Source organism: Asterias amurensis, chromosome 7, assembly GCF_032118995.1.
Source record: "Asterias amurensis chromosome 7, ASM3211899v1".
NCBI lineage: Eukaryota > Metazoa > Echinodermata > Asteroidea > Forcipulatida > Asteriidae > Asterias > Asterias amurensis.
Window position 1 is genome coordinate 17,718,633 of NC_092654.1, and position 18,763 is coordinate 17,737,395.

At 39.7% G+C, this 18,763-nt stretch overlaps 1 protein-coding gene across 2 annotated transcripts in view; it reads right to left on the bottom strand.

Moving 5' to 3' along the window:
* LOC139939731 (uncharacterized) overlaps positions 1-18,763 on the bottom strand; it is a 155,422-nt gene that overhangs the window by 60,744 nt on the left and 75,915 nt on the right. The window contains exons 1-3 of one of the 2 annotated variants that reach the window (XM_071935823.1): positions 11,603-11,645; positions 8,433-8,496; positions 223-450 (exon numbers count right to left, since the gene is read on the bottom strand). In XM_071935823.1, the coding sequence (XP_071791924.1) occupies positions 223-450; positions 8,433-8,496; positions 11,603-11,607 (297 nt within the window). In that variant the 5' untranslated portion in view covers positions 11,608-11,645. Of the gene's footprint in view, positions 1-222; positions 451-8,432; positions 8,497-11,602; positions 11,646-18,763 lie in introns of those variants that run through there. The other variant, XM_071935822.1, reaches the window with a different exon arrangement.

The window sequence follows — 18,763 nt, forward strand, 5'->3', positions numbered from 1 at the left end:
CTTTACTTGCTCAAATATCAACCTCTACCATTCCTGGTACCCATAACTACCCTTTAGTGAAGAGAAGCGATAATAGTAAAGCATCTTGCTCAATGACGCAAGTGTCATGACCAGGATTCGAACCCACACCACACCCTAATGACTTAACTATCAGAACTAAAGCTCAAATCAAAATTGTTTCAAAACAAAATAAAGTGTTTTTAGGCCAGTAGGAGCCATTACCTCAAGAGTCATGACAATGCCACCATGTTCTTCCTTCATCTGTTCCATCTTGCTCTTATACTCCATGACGCTGTTCAGCATTCCTTGCATCTTGGTCAGGTCCTCCTGCAGCACCTCAAGGCGAGACTTGTACGTCTCACCCTCCAGCAGGGCGTCCTTCAGGCGTTTCTCGGCATCCAGACGCGACTGCCGTTCCTCTGCCAGGTCTCTCATGATGGCGTCCCGTTGCTAAAGGGGAAAAGTGGAAATGAGAGGGGGGATGTTATTTTCTTCACTCTGTGAAATGACAATGAGAAAGTAACTCAAAGGTTGCTTGACCCAAAGACCAGTTTCAAGCCTCGAATTAGAAACGGTACCAACAGCTATTGCCTTGGTGCCCTGTGCATTTGTTGTGGTGCCTTTTTCAAAGTTACAAAACAAATTTACATTTTCCTCATAGAAGTTCCCCTTACCAGAGGCTAAGTGCTGTGCCCCATCAAGAGCGAAGTTCGAGGCCACAGTTTATAATGAAATGTTGCATTTCACACTGAGAAGTTGGAACGTTATTCATATCAGAACCATGACGCATCAACAATGTTTATGTCATTTCTACTCAGCCAAACTGAGGTACAGTTTCAACAGATGCACTCAGGAGTGTTGAGCTGTTCAACCCCACTCACCTCAGCAATAATGAGATCTCAATCGCACTAACTAATAATGTCGTCCAGTCGAACAAAACTTTTCAGACAGTCTTAGTCTCAGCAATGTTCTTAACTTTTGCAGCAAATTGCCACACATGAAAACAAATATGCCAAACTGAGATAAAGTTTCAAAAGACGCACTAGATAGAGTTCAGCTTTCATCCCACTCACCTACAGCTATAGTTAGAACTCAATCTCACTCAGCTCTAATGAAAAACCACATGTCGTCCCGCAAAACAGAATTTATCAGACCGCCCAAGTCGCATTAATGTCCTTAACTTTTGCAGCAAATTGCCATACATGAAAACAAAATTCGCCTTCAAATTAAAACAAAATTCCTGCTGTGTTCCAGAAAGTTGTGCCACTCTCCAACCCCACAGACACAGTAGCTACTTTTAATTACTTCCTTTCCCTTTCACATCTACTATTAGTCAACATCGGTCAAGTCCTGGCCACCGACAATTAACAACTACTTCCCCTTCCACCAAAGTATCCAGAGCGAAAGAACCCATGAGAGAACACTGTCACTAAATCTAAACCTCGCCACTTGATGAATCAATCGCAAGCTGGTGTTTACTGTCCATCCACGGCGCTCGAGAGTGATTTTTTTCTAAATTAGTATTCCCTGACTTCCGTCCATCATGTCGCACTAAAAACCTGCCTCTGAGTGTCGCGAGGCCATTGATGATTATAGACACCTTGAACTGTGTGTAAATATTACATGTAGATGGCTCTGGTTGTGATGGCGATTTGTATAATACAAACTGACTGGTGGTCCAGGGGTTGGTTAAATCCAGAGAGAATCAGAAATGACCGTTGGTACAAGACTCTTTTCAATCCATCATTTGAACTAGACTATGATATAGCCTCCGCCAAGTCCAATTTTCAGCTTAATTTGATGAGCAGTGTGACTGGTCATTGTGATCAAAGTTTCAAGGTGATCATTCATTGGACCAAATGAGAATGCTATTAAACAATTATAAAATGACCGGGGTGAAAAGAAACACTGTGTTGCTCAGTCAGAGCTGTAGATTTTAATCTATCACTGTTTTTGAAAGTTTAACAGAAACTTGTTCCAGACTTTTTCTTACAAAACATAGCTAAGGGCCTGATACGTTTCAACCCTAGCAGACGCTTCCTCAAAGGCTTTCACGAAGGCTAAAATTTAAGGCTAAGTACTTGTACTGAATTAGTTGTTTAGAGAGCATTACGATAAATGTATCAATGCGCTTTATATAAGAACCCTGGGGTCGATTTCACAAAGAGTTTGAGTCCTCACTTAGGACTAGTCCTAGGAGATATTAAAATTGTATGGCTAGTCCCAAGTTAGGCAGATAACTCGACAACTAAGTCGAGAAAAGACTAGTCTCAACTCTTTAAGAAATCCACCCATGGTCCTAAGGACAATAACATTCCTATAATCATTTTCACCTCCCTGTGTACGGCCCAAGCTCCCAAGGTGCTCAGAAAGCTTTTTTGTACACAATATCAACCTCTACCCTAGCAGGTACCCATCTTGCTCAAAGACACAAGAGCTTTGTATAACCAGGATTCGAACCCACACCTCATTGACTTTTAACCACCAGAAGTAGAATGTGATGCTCTAAGCGGCCCGGCCAGTGACACCATATTATATTCAAACAAACCTCTCCCAAAATCAAGTTGATGTTTCACCATTTATCAAAAAGCCCAAGTTCATACATGTACTTAAGCGCCAGGCTAATTTACATCTTTCCTTGTTTAAAAACTAAACACAAAACAACACAGAGTTTCCCACGGTATAGGTTATCTTGTCTCAACATAATCTTGGAGTAATTCTGTCAAATCAACGATACATTTAGCATCATCAATAACAGGCCCTCACTTGGTAAGACCTGTATTATGAACTTGACGACGAGAGGTCTTAAACAATAGATGCTTTCATGATGTTCATGAAAAAAAAGCTAAGCCCTTTTTAAGTGCTTTTTAAGTGTTACAGATAAAAGGATAAAGAGGATTATCCCCTTGAGTATTAAACATAATCCTCATGGATTAATATTTAAAGGTCAGGGATGATGTGGTTGTGGTAAGTATTTGAAAACTTTTTCGGTTTAGTTTCAATACAAAAGCATTGATAGGATTTCCAATCAGCGCTTTTAAAAACAAACAATTTCCTCACGTTGTGTTATGGTTAAAAATATTCTTGCTATAATCTGTTCATCAAGTATTGAATTTAACATTTGCAAACCTTAAAATGCACTCTAGACTCAGTTAATATTAAAGGCATCAATTGTAATTTAAACTAGCTCAATTGTAGTAAAATATGAAAAAAAATATTTAAAAAAATAAAAAGGTGTTATAATTGATTTGTATTAATGTTTATAAAACTTTAAAAAATGTTTAATTACAACAAAAAAATGTTGTTTGTTATTGCTAAATAAAAATGGAGAAACTAACTTTAAAATATTTCAATGGTTTCAAACATCAAATTTGGGCTGGAGAGTTCATAAGTAAAGTTTTTGCTAATTTCTCAAAAACTTAAGCATTTCAGGTAAAAATATTTCAACCGGGAAGTTATCCCACTATAACCATCTTTCTACCATGTAACTGTAAGTTATTACGAATCTTGGAATATATTTCAAGACCATCAATGTTATGCCTTTAAAAACACAAATTCAAATTTGATTCTGAGAAACTTTCCAGAAGTGATAACCACTGTTAAACAAAGTCATTCATTATAACTGGACATAATGTAGTGTCTCGTTGAACTTACCTCTGCGTATGTTATATCCATAACCAGTGATATCACAGATTCATTATGCAATCATTAATAACCATCCTTTAGTCAACGAGTGCCGTACGCTGGGACCCCCTGCCTCTAATACATCACACTCCAGTCGGCGTAAGCCATGTCCCCCTACATCCCAGCTAACCCGATCCAGTAACAGAGGGCCCGCCTATGGATAACTGCCTTGGGAATGGAAAAAGGGGGGCAGGAGCGGGATCGACACTCATTGCCCTTATGGTGTAATTACGTACAAGAGTCCAGTCACTGCCACTTCCTGCATAATGCAGCTGCATAGAGATACAGTCAAACTTAAATGCCGACTTTACAGACTTTTTTTACAACATGGTGATTTTTTAATTTGATGATGTCCGTGCTGTACGGAAGGAGGATGGCTGAGTCTTACTAAGCCGAGCCCCCTTTCTTTAGATATTCACAGCTCCCAATTTTCGAATGAATGGTTTAATGTCCTGACAAATTACTTGTCTGCGATGGGTGGAGACTTAAGATATGATTTTGTGACGTGCACATACTGAATTGCTACTCCTGTATCTACTTGTACATGTTCGTTGAATTGTAGCCTTGCTCAAGGCAGTCGCATTCTTCGCTCCGAAAAGACGCAGCTGTAAACCCACCCGCCGTATACCCTGTGCATGGTGTGTGCGATCACACCGAATGACCAACCCGTATACACACTGTCACATCGCACGAATACTGTTCACACAAGTCATCGCACTCGTACACCACTAACCGCATGCGGAGGCCGTCAGGCCGACAGCCTTGTCGGGTCTGTATCTTCCCGTTTTAATGTGTTGTATTGAAAAAATTCCAATAGTGGACGAAATTGGGGGGGGCTCGAGGATATGCTAGTATGCAGCTCATGAATATGTATATTGTTCGTCAGACCTATCAGACAACACAGGATGTGAGGCAAATGAATTATTAATTTTGACGTCCAATCACGCACTTCCCTTATCACGACCTTTGGACCCTATCATGCGTCCGTGGTGGTGGTGTGTGAGGTAAACATGCCTCGTCTTTCGCGGGCATTATGGTAATGAGCTGACCGTGGGAACTCTTCGCTTATTATAGTAATGAGGTCAGTGGCTTCAACACAGATCCTACAAGGCTGTCGGCCTGACGGCCTCCGCATGCGGATAGTGTACGGGGGCATCGTGTCGTGCGATGTTACGCACAGTGAATACGGGTGGGTTTTACGCACAGTGAATACGGGTGGGTTTTTATACAGCGGCGGTCTTTTTTCAGAGTGAATAATTCGACTGCCTTGAGCAAGGCTAGTTGAATTGCGGCTCTCTGGCTGTTATCATTTCATAAGTTAAGGGAAGAGATCACTTGTTTTATGCATGAATGGAGTTTGTGGTATGCTTTGTTTAATGCACTATGAATAATTCTTTTTAAAGAACTCAAACAGATTGTAAAAGCCCCTCACGGCTTTGCCACTCGATTTACACGAGTGGTCTCCCATTCCAGTCGCTTTAGATCACAGCTCAACTAAGCTGTCCAAGCCTTGAAGGCATTGACAAAAGGCTAGCTGTGACTGGACACGAAGTGCTTGGACTGCAGACATTAGGCTATAATAAGCCTTGCCCTAGAGTAACAACTATAATACAGACTCTAAAAATAGCATACTGTGTTCCCTGAAAACAAGTCTTGAAGGAGGCCCTCTTGTGACTGTCATGTGCACACTTCAAAATTATTCTTCTTACAAATTCAAGGGATATATATAGTAACTTGTGGACCGAGACATCTTCCATTATGCATCTGTGGCTGCTAGTGACACACATGGAAGCGGTTTCTCCTCTATATAATGCATACTCTTGAAAATAACATAAGCAAAAGAGACAAACATGGACAACTTCTACAGCCACATCTCAAAATCCTCATTACTTAACAGGTAGCAGAGCCCTTTATCAGATCACATCCCAACCCAGCAAAGGGGATGGGATCTAATAAAGAGCTTGATGAGAATTTTGAGATGTGGTTGTAAAAGGTTTCTGAGTTTCACAGCCAAAAGCTTAAACACAAATTGACTCAGACTACAAGGACGTACTCCTGGTTGCCTCAAAAATCTCAGCTTTCCTCTTAAAATTCCCAAACCAAAACTGTAAGACCCGAAGCCGGTGTCCAGAAAGGTTGAAGAAACAATCCCACTAATAAAACCTCAAACACAAACAAAAATGACATACTATGCCTTGAACACCCAGCAGGGTGGATATGTGCGCATTCAAAGTCTTATTATTATTATTTATTATTATTACCACTACTGAAAGTTCTCTGGTTCAAATTGAAATTACAACCTCTCACAAAGCCTTTGAGAAAAAAAGTATGTTCACTTGATGATAACATTTAATTTCATTTCATTTAGTCTGGTTGCGAAGCCAAGGGCTCTCATAAAAGCAAGCATTAATAAATGTACTAGCCAAATAACTCAAGTTCAACTTTTTCAGTAGGGAGGAAAAACCAACAAAATATTCCATGGCAGTCAGGTAGGGACTGAAGACCCAATCCACATTAGGGGTGCCCCACTTGGATTCGAACCAGGGTCCAAGAGGTGGGAAGATGAGAATGATATCACTACCCACTACGCAAACTAAACCACCCAAGAGACTCAAAAATTGCTGTTGTACGTGATACATGGCACACAACTGATCCTTTGGCAGCAAGATTAATGAATACACACACCCTGGAAAAAGAAACAAATCTCAGAGCAAAGCACTGAATTCCCTAAAAGCTAGCTAAAGAAACCATTACCTTAACATCAAGGGATTGGACATTAATTTCTTTTTTGAAATTCAGGTTGATGGAATACAGTCCCCAGAGACAGAAAGCGGTCAGAGCAATATCCTCCCAAATGATCCCAGCCTCAGACTCAAATATCAAAGCAATTTGTTGCCTAATTTGATAGTTCCCTACACTCTATGTTTTCCCAAGAGACACCTCAGTCTTCTAGGCTTCTGTAGTTCAGCCCTTTACACTAGACACAATGCTCTCCAGAAATAGTTTTCCAGGGACTTCTAAAATCACAATTCAATACAGGTGTGTTTTTCTGTCAGCTGAAAAAAATTATTAAAGTAGATTGGCGAGTTCCTCCCATCCCCCTTTTTTCATTGTGTTGTTTCATTATGATAATGATTAAATCTGTAAAAAGTGAAATCTACTTTTGGCATTAAAATTAACAGAGCTGGGCCCAGTTTCATTACAGCTGTTATTAAGCAGAAACTACCGCTTGACAAATTTCTTTGCTAAGTAAAAATTAAGCAGGGCACCAGTCACAACAATGTAAATTTAATGTAGCTGGTAACCTGTTAAGCAATACTTGTCTGTGCTAAGCAATTTTTCTGCTAACAGCCTATGAAATTGGTATCCCAAACTGTTAAGACCAGTTTCTACTTCCTGCGACTGTCTGCAGGCATCCACAAAATTTGAGTTTACTGTTCATACTTCATCGAAAAAAAGAAAAAAAGGAATGCATTAGATTTGCGTTTGCGCGCGGACACGCAAGCATTAACTAAATTGTGTTCATACTTTCGTGCAGTGCAAGAATCTTTCCTGTATAATATGAATTGTCCTTGCATTCCTTCCCATCTTAAAGGAACCTGTTGCCTTTGCTCGGTCGAGTTGGTCTTTGAAAACATTTGTAACCGTTTGTTATAAAATGCATATGATTAGAAAGATATTTTAAAAGTATAATATAATGATCCACACAAGTATTACTCGAAATTGCGTGGTTTTCCTTTTACCTCGTCGACAAACACAGTCAAACATCTCCCATAATCGGCCGACCGTGTTAAGTTCGCAAAGCAAAAGGAAAACCACACAATTTCGAGGCAAATGTGTGTGGATCATTGTATTCTACTTTTAACTTATCTTTCTCACCATATCCTTTTTATAACAAACGGTTACAAACGCTTTTCAAAGACCAACTCGACCGATCCAAGGCAACGTGTTCCTTTAACCAGTCTCTCCCGATTTTCTTCAATGAAGTCACTGCCCTTTCTACATCTCGGTATTCATTCAAACTTATATTATACAGATTTGGAAATAGGCGCAGTCTTCATCGTCTTTAAATCAGGTTTGCCATCAATGACTGACACTGCATATATTTCAATTTGTCCGACTATGCATCCAATTAGTGTGTGTATGACCTAATTTTTTAAAGGTTTTCTTTATTCGAACACCAAAACGTAATGTCATTAAGCACACAGTTCCTTTCGCACATTAAATGGGTCTGCGCGCTGCATTGAACATGCAGCGAGTATGAACCCGCCTTTAGACAGTAAAATGTTTTCAAGTTTTAAAGCTGTCTTTAGAAGACAGACATTTCTATGTGGAACTTCTCCCCTACAAGTCCACCCTACTCTTCCACGATAAGGTTCTTTTACTTACACTACCAAGCATACATGGGACCTACGGCTTAATGACGACCCATACGAAGGCCAAAGCAATTGTGAAAGACATCTTGCTCAAGTAAACAAATGTTATGACCACGACACAAACCCATACTGTGCCGATCAGAAACACCATAGGGTGAGTCCGGTGCTCTTATTTAACTTACTATGATTGAGCCAACAGCTTTTTGCCCTTTGTCCGAAAGACAAAACAATTACGGCACGCATCTTCCTAAGGGTAGAAGTGGCATCACCGGGACTCAAACCCATACTCTGTTGATCCGAAATACCAGTGCTTGAGTTTGGTGCTCAGAACTTAACTACTTTGATTGAGCCAACTGTTAACAAACTACTTACCTGATTGTTGTCTGTTTTTGTTTTTGTGAGCTCTCGCTGCAGCCGAGCGACTGTCAACTTCTCCCTGCAAGGTGACAAGAGAAGAAACATAATAAATTGAAAAACTAAAAATTATTGCTCAGTAGTCTTCCGTTAGCTGTAAACAATAAGCAACAAAAAAGACCAGTGTGGATAAATTTGTCACACAGCAGTTGGTCTAAATAACTACAGGTGAAAGAGTTAATTGTATCGTAGAAATCATATTAACGTACTCCTCCGTTGAAAAAAAAAAAAAAAGACTTGAAAACGACTTTTGAAACACTTAAACAACCAAGAGCTAGACTGAAATAAACTCTACTGATGTTGAACACTTCAGAATGACACAGAAAATACAGCAGAAGCACACAGAAAATACAGCATAGAAAGCCCTCCATTATTCTGTTCATCTAAACTGCAGATGAAAAAAAATTAGTTGTAATGTAGAAATCATATTAACATACTCCTCCATGACACAAAAAGTCTTGAAAACGATCGAGACGTTTCAAAATACTCTCTAACAACCAAGATCGAGACTGAAATACATTCTATTGATATTGAACACTCCTTGATTCAATCACAGCACACAGAAAAAGCAGCACAGCAAGCTCTCCATAATGCTGTATTTTGACACTACTGTAAACACCAATAAGGGTCTTTACAATGTGGTGTGGATTGCTTGGGTGGCTGTAAAAAATTTGTTTAGCATTCTTATTCCCACACAATGCCAAAATTGCTTCACTAGGGAGTCTCTATTCAGAGCTTCCCTTTTGACAAAGGTGGGTTCCCTGAACGGAGCTTCCACCAGGGGTAGAGGGAGGGTCTCTAGAGGGCTAGACAGGAGTTTAATTAATGTATTATTGTAGTCTAGTGATGGATGAATGGGGGTTGGGGTGGGTTACACAAAAAGGGGGGCAATCTATGGGTGAGGTCACAGGGTTGTTTGATCTTGGCAGACTATGAGAAGTGTGTGCCCCTTGGGGAAGTAACAACGGATTGGAACATTCATGTCAAATCGAAAGTACAAAGTACAAGTAGCCAACATTAAAGTTCTTAAATTTTTAAGTCGACTGTTCAAGACGAAGTTATGAATACTGGTCAGTTATAGACAAGGAAAAGTATTCTGACAAACTGAATTTGTGAGGGGTCCCCCCAAGGGGGCAGGCCCTTAACCTGGAAGGTTTAGCCTAAAGTTACATTTGGAAAAATTCCAAATTCCTCCGTCAGTACATAGTATACCAAAGAAATTACTGTGGACGCTACAATGTGTGTAAAGTTTCCTTTCTCCGTGGTATAAGAATAATTTTCTTAAACATAAGAATTTTGCAGTGACATTAAATATGTATAGATCTCATTTTTGTGATGGTGGTTCTGAGAAGAACCGATAGACTTAACGTTTCGGACAGTTTGCCCTGTTCGAATTATCTCCTGACTACAGACAGTAGTGTATGCCCTGTTTGAAGTATCTCCTGACTACAACAGAGTAGACTGTCTGAAACATGTGTCTATCAGTTCTTCTCTAAGCCATCAATCACTCAAAAGAGATCTATATTCATGGTGTGACCGCAAATTTCTTAAGTTTATTGTCTTAATCCACCTTGCAAACCTTCAAGTCTTATTTACAATTTCCTTAAACTACCCCCAGTTTTATTTGATATCACCGCCATGCTACAGATACCATTAAATTACTCTCTCTCTCTCTTCCAAGCTGTCAGAGTTGGCTCTAACCACAACCAGCATCTCAAACTCTACTCCAACAACCTTGATTTATCTAGAGTCCCACTGGGACCATTAATTACCACATATGGTGCTAATTATCATTATACATGAGTGACTAAGCCAACCCCCCCCCCCCCCAACTCAATGCTTCTGAAAGCCAAGTTATTGATTTAAGACTAATTTGGGAGGATTGTATTAAAGCGGTTTTAATGACTGTTGGGTGTAGTTGGGGTTTTTAATGGTGTAACAAAGGATGACTCTGGTATTCAATGGATACAAAGGTAAGCATAGAGAAAGGACACTAGAGGTAATTCAGTCAATAACTGCAGGTGCATCTGCTCACTAATTTTGACAAGAATGATGGGTGGAATTTGAAAGTTTGCACGGTCATGGTGGAGACACCAATCTACCAAATTTTGTGATATAAGGTAGGTAAAAAAAAAATTAATTTAAAAAAAAAAAAAACGAATATAGTGTCCTGCCTTTTTGAAAAAAGGAAGGAGAATTTTTTTGTTTCCTCTTTTGAATGGCCGCCCGACACACTTTGAAAGACAACCGGCTAGGCTGTTTGAAAAACAAAACATGAAGTCTCTCTTTGAGTTGTACTGGTTTTGTAAAAGAACCAGTGTTGTTACAACTCAATGTTATGATCTTTATGCTCTGACTATCTTTACTGCCACGCCATCTCACCACTATGCAGCGTAACTCCTTTTTGATCCTGCACAGTATCTTAATTTAACAAACTTCTCCTTCTGGTCTAAGGAAACAATGTTAAGAATTGCAGTTGTCATGATTCGGCCATCTTGTCTTCAAGTCCATTATGTCATCCGTATGATTTTACACAGCGTTGCCAACATGAGGTTGAAAAAAGCTACTGGATACACACCCGTAGATTATTTCAATATAAAATTATTTCCAGATGAATTATTACATTGTGTACTTTCAAAATCACTCAATATGACAAAACAAAATGGCATTACAAAATGTTTCATACATTAGTTGTTATCTAGTCATGCATTATATAAACGAGCCAGACCATGTAGCATCTGTTTCGATTGTGCTCCATCACTGCCCAACCATCTCGCAGAATTATATTCCCACACAGAATCTTAATTGCTACACTTCAGACATCTCCTTTCGACCTAAGGAAGCTTGCAACGAGTCCAGCGGGAATTGTCCACCCCTTAAGAAGTGCATGCCACCATCCCCCCCCCCCTCCCTCCCAGCGTCAATGTACCAGTAAGTCGATTAAATTGCAACCAGCTCCGAACCCAAAATTTGATAGTCCGTCTCAACATTAGCAGACGAATCTCTCGCACACATGCAGCACTTACGTGGCTCGCTCCGCTCCTTATTCCCAGACTCTATGCAAACAGCTGAGAAGAACAGAGCAAATCCCTGAGCAGATTTTTTCTTCGAATCCGTCTCCACCTTACCTCATAAGCACTCCCTCCTCTTGTTCGCCCTCTCCTCGTAAGAAACCCCCCTCAAGAAATTACAGCCAAGAAACCCTCCTCAAGAAATTACAGCCGATGCTTCTTTTAGTATAAATCCATCCAGTTTGAAAAGTTAACTCCTCAGACACCAGTTAGCACCACGCTGTGCACCAATCAAAACAAGCTCAGCCCAAACACACTCATGAATTTCAACGTCTCGTCTCGATCCTGCCGAATTCCATCGTTCCACATAACAGTTGGGACAGCTTTTGTTGTAATTTTTTCCAGCAATGCAACACAGCATGGCGTGAGGGGTATTCTTCCAGTAGGGGAACTCCACCGCTCTATGATGAGCTTAAATCCACCAGCAGGCAGTCACAGTGAATATTGACAGAGTGATTAGTGCTACTGTAGATCCTCCTGACAACCTCCTATTATTGTGTTATAGACGGCTGACTGCACATCACAAGAGAAGGAGAGAGGAATCATGAGGCTAGAATGCTATAGAACAATGCCAGGCTAGGCCACACACACTACCCACAGCCTTACAAGCTAGACATCTTCAGCCTAGACTTGCCTCAAGTCACTCCTATGGGAGGATCTACATACATCAGTGGCGACCACAATTATGCAAAACACTCTTGCTTAAACAATTACTTAATATACTAAGATAATAAAGTCGACAGGGGTAGTTTGTCACAAGGCAGTGCACTCACCATGGCATTTTTGACATGTTGTCTATTTTCACTGAGCATGGTTGTCCAAAGTAATGTCAAAGGAATATTGCTAGATCTTTCTGCAGTAACATGTTCCACTCATAGAAACAGACATTGCATGAGACTTGTCGTCAAATGGATGCCTTTGTGCAGATGGGAACAAAGATGTTCAACAGCTCTCATGATTTTGTTTCTATTTTGGGCGAGCAATTTGATCACGTCCTTGACAGGAAATTTTAAAACCTTGTACACAGGGAACATTTTCAATAAAACATTGCGACTAAAACATGAATCCCTTTTAAAAAATCACTTTCCCATTACCAGAATTACCAAAGCTTCCCTTGGTTTTATTTAATCCATACCGTGTATCTCAATTGCCATATGGAAATGTTCAAAGAACATTTTTTTAATTTGCAACATCGGGATTGAAAAATTAATCTCTCTTTAAAAACCACTTTCCCATTATCAAAATTACTGAAGTTTCCTTTTGTCTCAATCCATACCATGTATCTTACTTGCCATATGGAAATTGATGGAAGCAAAGTTGTCAATAATCAATCAAACATAACCAGCTGACGTAAGTTGTGTTCAGCACGAGGGCATGAATGGCACGAACTTCTCTTTATTAGCAACATAAAGTACACACGTCAAATCAATATATGGAGCAAAGTAATTATTTCCCTTGATGTTTTACCTCGATACCAAACAACAAAATCAGTTCGCCTGAAAGAGTTAAAGGGAACACAGTGACCGAAATTATTCACCAAATTCAAATTTGAATTGAAGTTGCATAACCCAATTTTTTGCAGAAAAAATTTGTTTTCATTATATCACAAACTTAGGACAAACTTTGTTTCAACATTTGGGTACAGAATGGCCCACAATTTTAAAAAATCCGGGGGAGAACCCTGTAAAGTAACTGAGGAGCAGGTTGGCTCAGTGGTTCCTTTCCTTGCCTTTCACCTATGTGGACCCAGTTCGAAACCCACCTCAGTCTATTGAGCTTTGCATGTGGACTGGTATTTCAGTCTCTACCTAATTGCTTGGGAACTCCCCATAATAAAATAATAATAATAATAAATGAGACTTATAAAGGGCATTTTACAAAATTCAATGCGCTGGAAGAGTGCTACGGAAAAGACGATTATGAGAATAGATGTGTTTTTAATTTACTCTTGAATGTCTGGAGTGTGTTGGTGTTCCGAATATGACTTGGTAGGGCGTTCCAGCACCGGGGACCAGCGACTGAAAAGGACCGGTCCCCTGCCACTTTGTGTGTGCGAGGGATTGTAAGATTCTGGCCGGAGCGGAGCCCACTCCGGCCAGGTTTGTTGAAATTTAGCGACTCTGTAAGGTATTGTGGAAGTACGTTGGAGAGTGCTTTGTGCATGTTCACTGATGTTTTGAAGGTGATGCGTTGTTTAACTGGTAACCAGTGTAATTGTTTGAGAAGAGTGGATGCGTGTGTGTATTTGGGTTGCAAGAAAATGATACGAGCAGCATTGTTTTGGAGCCTTTGTAGCCGGTCAATGTCAGCTTGCTTAATACCATTGAGGAGAGAGTTACAATAATCCAGTCTAGACAACACAAGGGCTCTGGCAGCAGCGTGGCATGTGTTTGTGTCAATATATTTGCGTATTTTGGAGATGTTTCTGATGTGATAGTTGATGGACTTGCATGGTGTGACGTGTGTGCTCATTGTCATGGAGCTGTCGAAAAAGACGCCTAAATTTCGCACTGTTTGAGATGGCTTAAATGTTGTGTTGTTCACGTTCACAGTCAAGTGGCTGAGAACTTTCTGGTGATGAGGAGAAGCAGCAATGAAAAATTCAGTTTTGTCTTTGTTCAGAAGAAGTTTGTTTGCGATTAACCAGTTTTGAACATCGGTGATGCAGTTTGACAATCTGAAAAGGTTGGGGTTTTCCTCTGTAACATCTAAGTGTCTTTTAGTGGTTTATCTAACATTTATTTGTATTTTTACTTATTGTCGTCTTCTTATATAATGTTCCTATGTACCCCGTGGTGGTGCAATTTTTGTGTATTTTATCTCTTCAATTTTTATCAATATTGTTATCTTGTAATGCCACATTATTCAGCTTTGTGCTGCCAGTTGTTTTTTTTTTAATAAAAATGAATGAATGAATGAATTAATGAAAGCTGAGTATTTCTTGGATGTTAAATGAAATAAATAAATCCTTACCCAAATTTCTTAGTAACAAACACCCTGCAGAGTATACACCCTCTAACCAGGCTTCAACAATGAGGGTTTGCAATGGTCAATGAAACCTGCAATTGCCGAGCAGGTTAATGCAAGGGATGTTGTTAATTTCCAGACAGAGATTAAATTAAATATAAGGCAATGGAAGCTGGGCTTAACTCGGCTTTTTGCCAAGCAGCCCTTGCTCAGCAAAAAATACACAAACTGCCGCACAGTGACAAGGAAAAGGGTTAGAACAGTTTAGATAATGGTTAAGATGTTACTTCAGGAGATTAACAACTGAACGGTCGAGTTCATGTCAATTATCACCAGGGAATTAACCACAAATTCCAAACCAATTGATTGAATTATATCCAATTTAAACAAAGAGATAACAAAATTATTGAAGGAGCTTATAGCTACATAAAAATACAAATCAGATAACAAATTATGTTAAAATTACACGATATTGAAATTTAAAAAAAACAATAAATTAATTAATCTTTACTCCATGCTAAAAGATCCTATAGGGGTGGGTACAACACAATCAACAGGGGGAAATTTAGTCTGCTTGAAAACTGTTTCACAATGCCAACGAAATATGTTTGGAAGAACAGTACGCCTAGAATCCTCTGATCAGAGAGCAAGTTTTTTTAATGCTATATGCTCTGCTCTGATGGGGTTCCGAGTTTACCAAAAATACCCAAACTGGAAATATTCAAGTTGAAGTCTGAATACTTTGTTTAAATGTGCACGTACTTGTAGGAAGATCCTGCCCATACAGCAAGATGACTAGGAGCAAGTCTATCATTTTGTGGTTTCCCTCCTCCTTCTTCTAATAAATCAGTGAATTTACTGGGTTTCCAGTACAATAGCGGACACCCCAGGGAAGTCTTGGTGGTGTACAAAGTGCTGCAATTGAATTAGGTGTCATTATGGTTTATGCATGGCCGAACCCTAATGGGAGATTGGTCAGACAGGTTTATAACACTGCAGTAATTAATCCAATTGGAATGGACACTGATAGGCAAGCATTGGTTTACAGACTGGACCATGTCTATGGCTAGACCATGGCTAGACCATGGTGGAATTGGAAAGATCATTCTATAGCACTTCATCATGGTGCGGCCATCTTGATTTTTTTCTCCCATTCAAATCAATGTACCCAAACAGAGGCTCGAAGGAAAACTAGTCTGGTTCCTTTTTGTATGATGAATACTAGCATTCCTTGCTGTTACAAGATACAAGGACCATGACCAACATTGGCAGTATGATAATGGGCTCTAGTTCATCCTCCATGTGTTGACTCGACCATCTTCGAACATTACCAGTGCGCATCCACAATAACAAACACTGATTATTTGGTCACTCTTGCTATTTAAATACAACAAAAAGCAAGCTACCTTCTCCAGGAGAAATTTCGATAGGAGTTCTAACCAAAAAGGGAGCAAACAGGACAGGGCCAAAAGGTTCACCTTGAACCCAATTTACTGTATGCCCAGCAGAAAGACAAAACAAAGGTGTGCACAAATTTCATAACAACAAATTAACTGAACCAAAATTTAGGAAAATGTCTTAACATTTTTGAAAAATTGTGCAGGGTTTTTCACTATTTTTTCCTGACCCACACCAGGTTTGTTATTTCATGTATACAGTTGACAACACAAAACATGCACACTGTCTGCAACTATTTAGTCAGCTCATACTAATCCCGATAACACCTTTTAAAAGTGAGGTTTTTTGATAAATGGTCTGAAGCAAAAATCGCAGCTTGGGGTGAATCCAGTCAGCGTTTATCGTTGAATAGTCGCCATCCATCCTTCTGCCTACGAGTAAAGAACTCACTGGGGGTAACTCCTGGTCAAAACACTCATAAGAGAGAGAGAGAGAGAGCACCACGGCGGAGACTACGCCATCCTCTTAGATTGATTGTCAACCCGCGACGACGTCTACAACCGCCCGACTACTAGTCAATTAATCATTCTTACTGTATGCAGGTTTTTTTTATACATGCCCTGGGTAATACAACACTCTAAAATTCATTGGTAATCTCATTTGTATAATTTTAGTTCGTGTAGGAATTCAGCTCGTAGTTTTTATCGGTGTTGGACAATCATTGAGTTATCATGGAAATCTACGGAAACCATTAATTAACAAAAAACAAGCAGAACAAATGAAGTCGGTGTTAAGAACAAATTGAAAGAATACGTGACTAATATCAGGTGCAAGTTTATGCTAATGTTTGAGACTAAAGAAAAAAGCAAGGTTTAAAGTTGCACAGCCTCCTTGTCGCGGCAAGTAAAATAATTTAAATACTTGTTTTCTCAAAATGAACTTTGACAGATGATGCAGATGATGAAGACATTTAACAATAAAAAAATATAGTTTTCCCAAGAAAGAAACATAAATTGGGAATCAGACTTAAGTAGGAGGAATATCATGCCCGTATGTACTACCCGTTTACATAATCCAAATCAAAGCTAAAGATGTTCATTACACACTGACTTCTCCCCAAACATAACGTAGTCTGAACAATTCGAGCCTTTACCGACGAAATTCTGCTAACGATCAGGTAGATCCATATTCGACCATGAAGCTATTAAATCCAAAAGATAAAAACCAACTCAAGCCTCCACCACACAAAGCCCTAAATCAAACAGAATTCCCATCTTATGTCAACTTTTCCCGTCATCATTTCTCATCTTTAAGTCATCCTTTCATCCACCTTTCTCATTACCATCATCTCGTCCATCTTATCCAAGACCCCATCCCGGGGTAACTTCAGGATACCGTACTTTGGGCCGTGCTCAGAGCTCAAGCAGATAGGCCCACTGCAAACAATGATCCTGTCGTGGAGTATGGCAAAATAAACAGTGGAGTGAGGGCTAATTATATCGCTGCGCTGGAATTGCCCTGGACGGAAAGCATTTTCTGGGAACCGATGATGATCAAAATATCAACATTTGCTTAGCAACTGCAAGGTACCCCCATTGGAAAACCACGCTACTTAAATTACATGGACGTTGTACTGATCAAACCAATGTGACTTTGTTCATATTTTTACTAAAACCTAATGGGGGAATATATTTTAGTTTGAAAAACACAATCGTTTTAGAAAAAAACAATTTAGAAGGAAAGGAAGTTTTGAAAGTAAATATGATTGATTTGGTATCACTTCAACCTGTTAGTGCATTCCGATGTCGAAGTTTAACCATGGAGGAAGAAAATAGAACCTCCATGGTTTAACTGACTACAAATACTCAGGAGTGTTTTGAAGTCAGGTTGCTAGACCAATGCAGCACCTTTCCCCTCCAAGGACTTTTAACCATCTACATATTCCTCTCCGTAATTACACTTGCCCCAAACTGATTTTGGTCACGCACCCATTACCACCGCAAACACCAGCGAATTCAACACCAAGGAGTTCAACCGCGGACACGGCGTGCACTCTCGCATAAAGCTCCGCAGAAAACTGATATCACATTTGCAAACAGAATTCATTCGATTACCACCGAGATATTTGGTAAATACAGAGGGACCACTTATGAAATCGGCGGGGGGAAAAGAAAAGTTGGCAGTTGGGTGCCGGTCAAACATGTAGCTCCGGCTGTAATTGAGCGAGAAGAAATCCACGATGTGGTGAGTCAAAGAGGTGGGCAATTTCTAATCAGATTGATATGTGTTGAACCTGGAATTATGCCAAGTCCATTTTCTTTTGGCAGAGTATGTGCGAATAGATGTTTTTGGGGAGATGAGTGTTGTTGGGTATGGGATTACAAGGTTGGTGGACGCAATGTTAGCACCAGGAGTTTTCAAAACTGGGGGGGGGGGGGGGAGGGCATTCCGTACTTCTATACGTAAACTTTTAACTTTTGAAATTTATTTGTAATGTTTTAATACTCTGTTGGAATCAGGTTAAAGCATTGTTACCTTAACAAAACTACTTCCAGGGTATGCTAATAAAACTATGTAATTTTGAATCAAGACAATGATAGCGATATCGGACAGTCTTGTTTAACATCTAGGGAAAGGAAAAAAGGCAACACTCCTACAACTTAGCAAGGAACCCTAGCTAAATTGCTCTCGTGAGAAAGGGGCTCATCAAACAATCATCAGATCTTGTTTCATATCTAGGGAAGAAATAAGATGCACTCTTCAAAATATGAAACTTGAAAGGAAAAAAACGTCTGGCAGAATGAACCAAAAAAGTATGTTCCTCACATCCCAAGCACTACATTTCTCACAGAG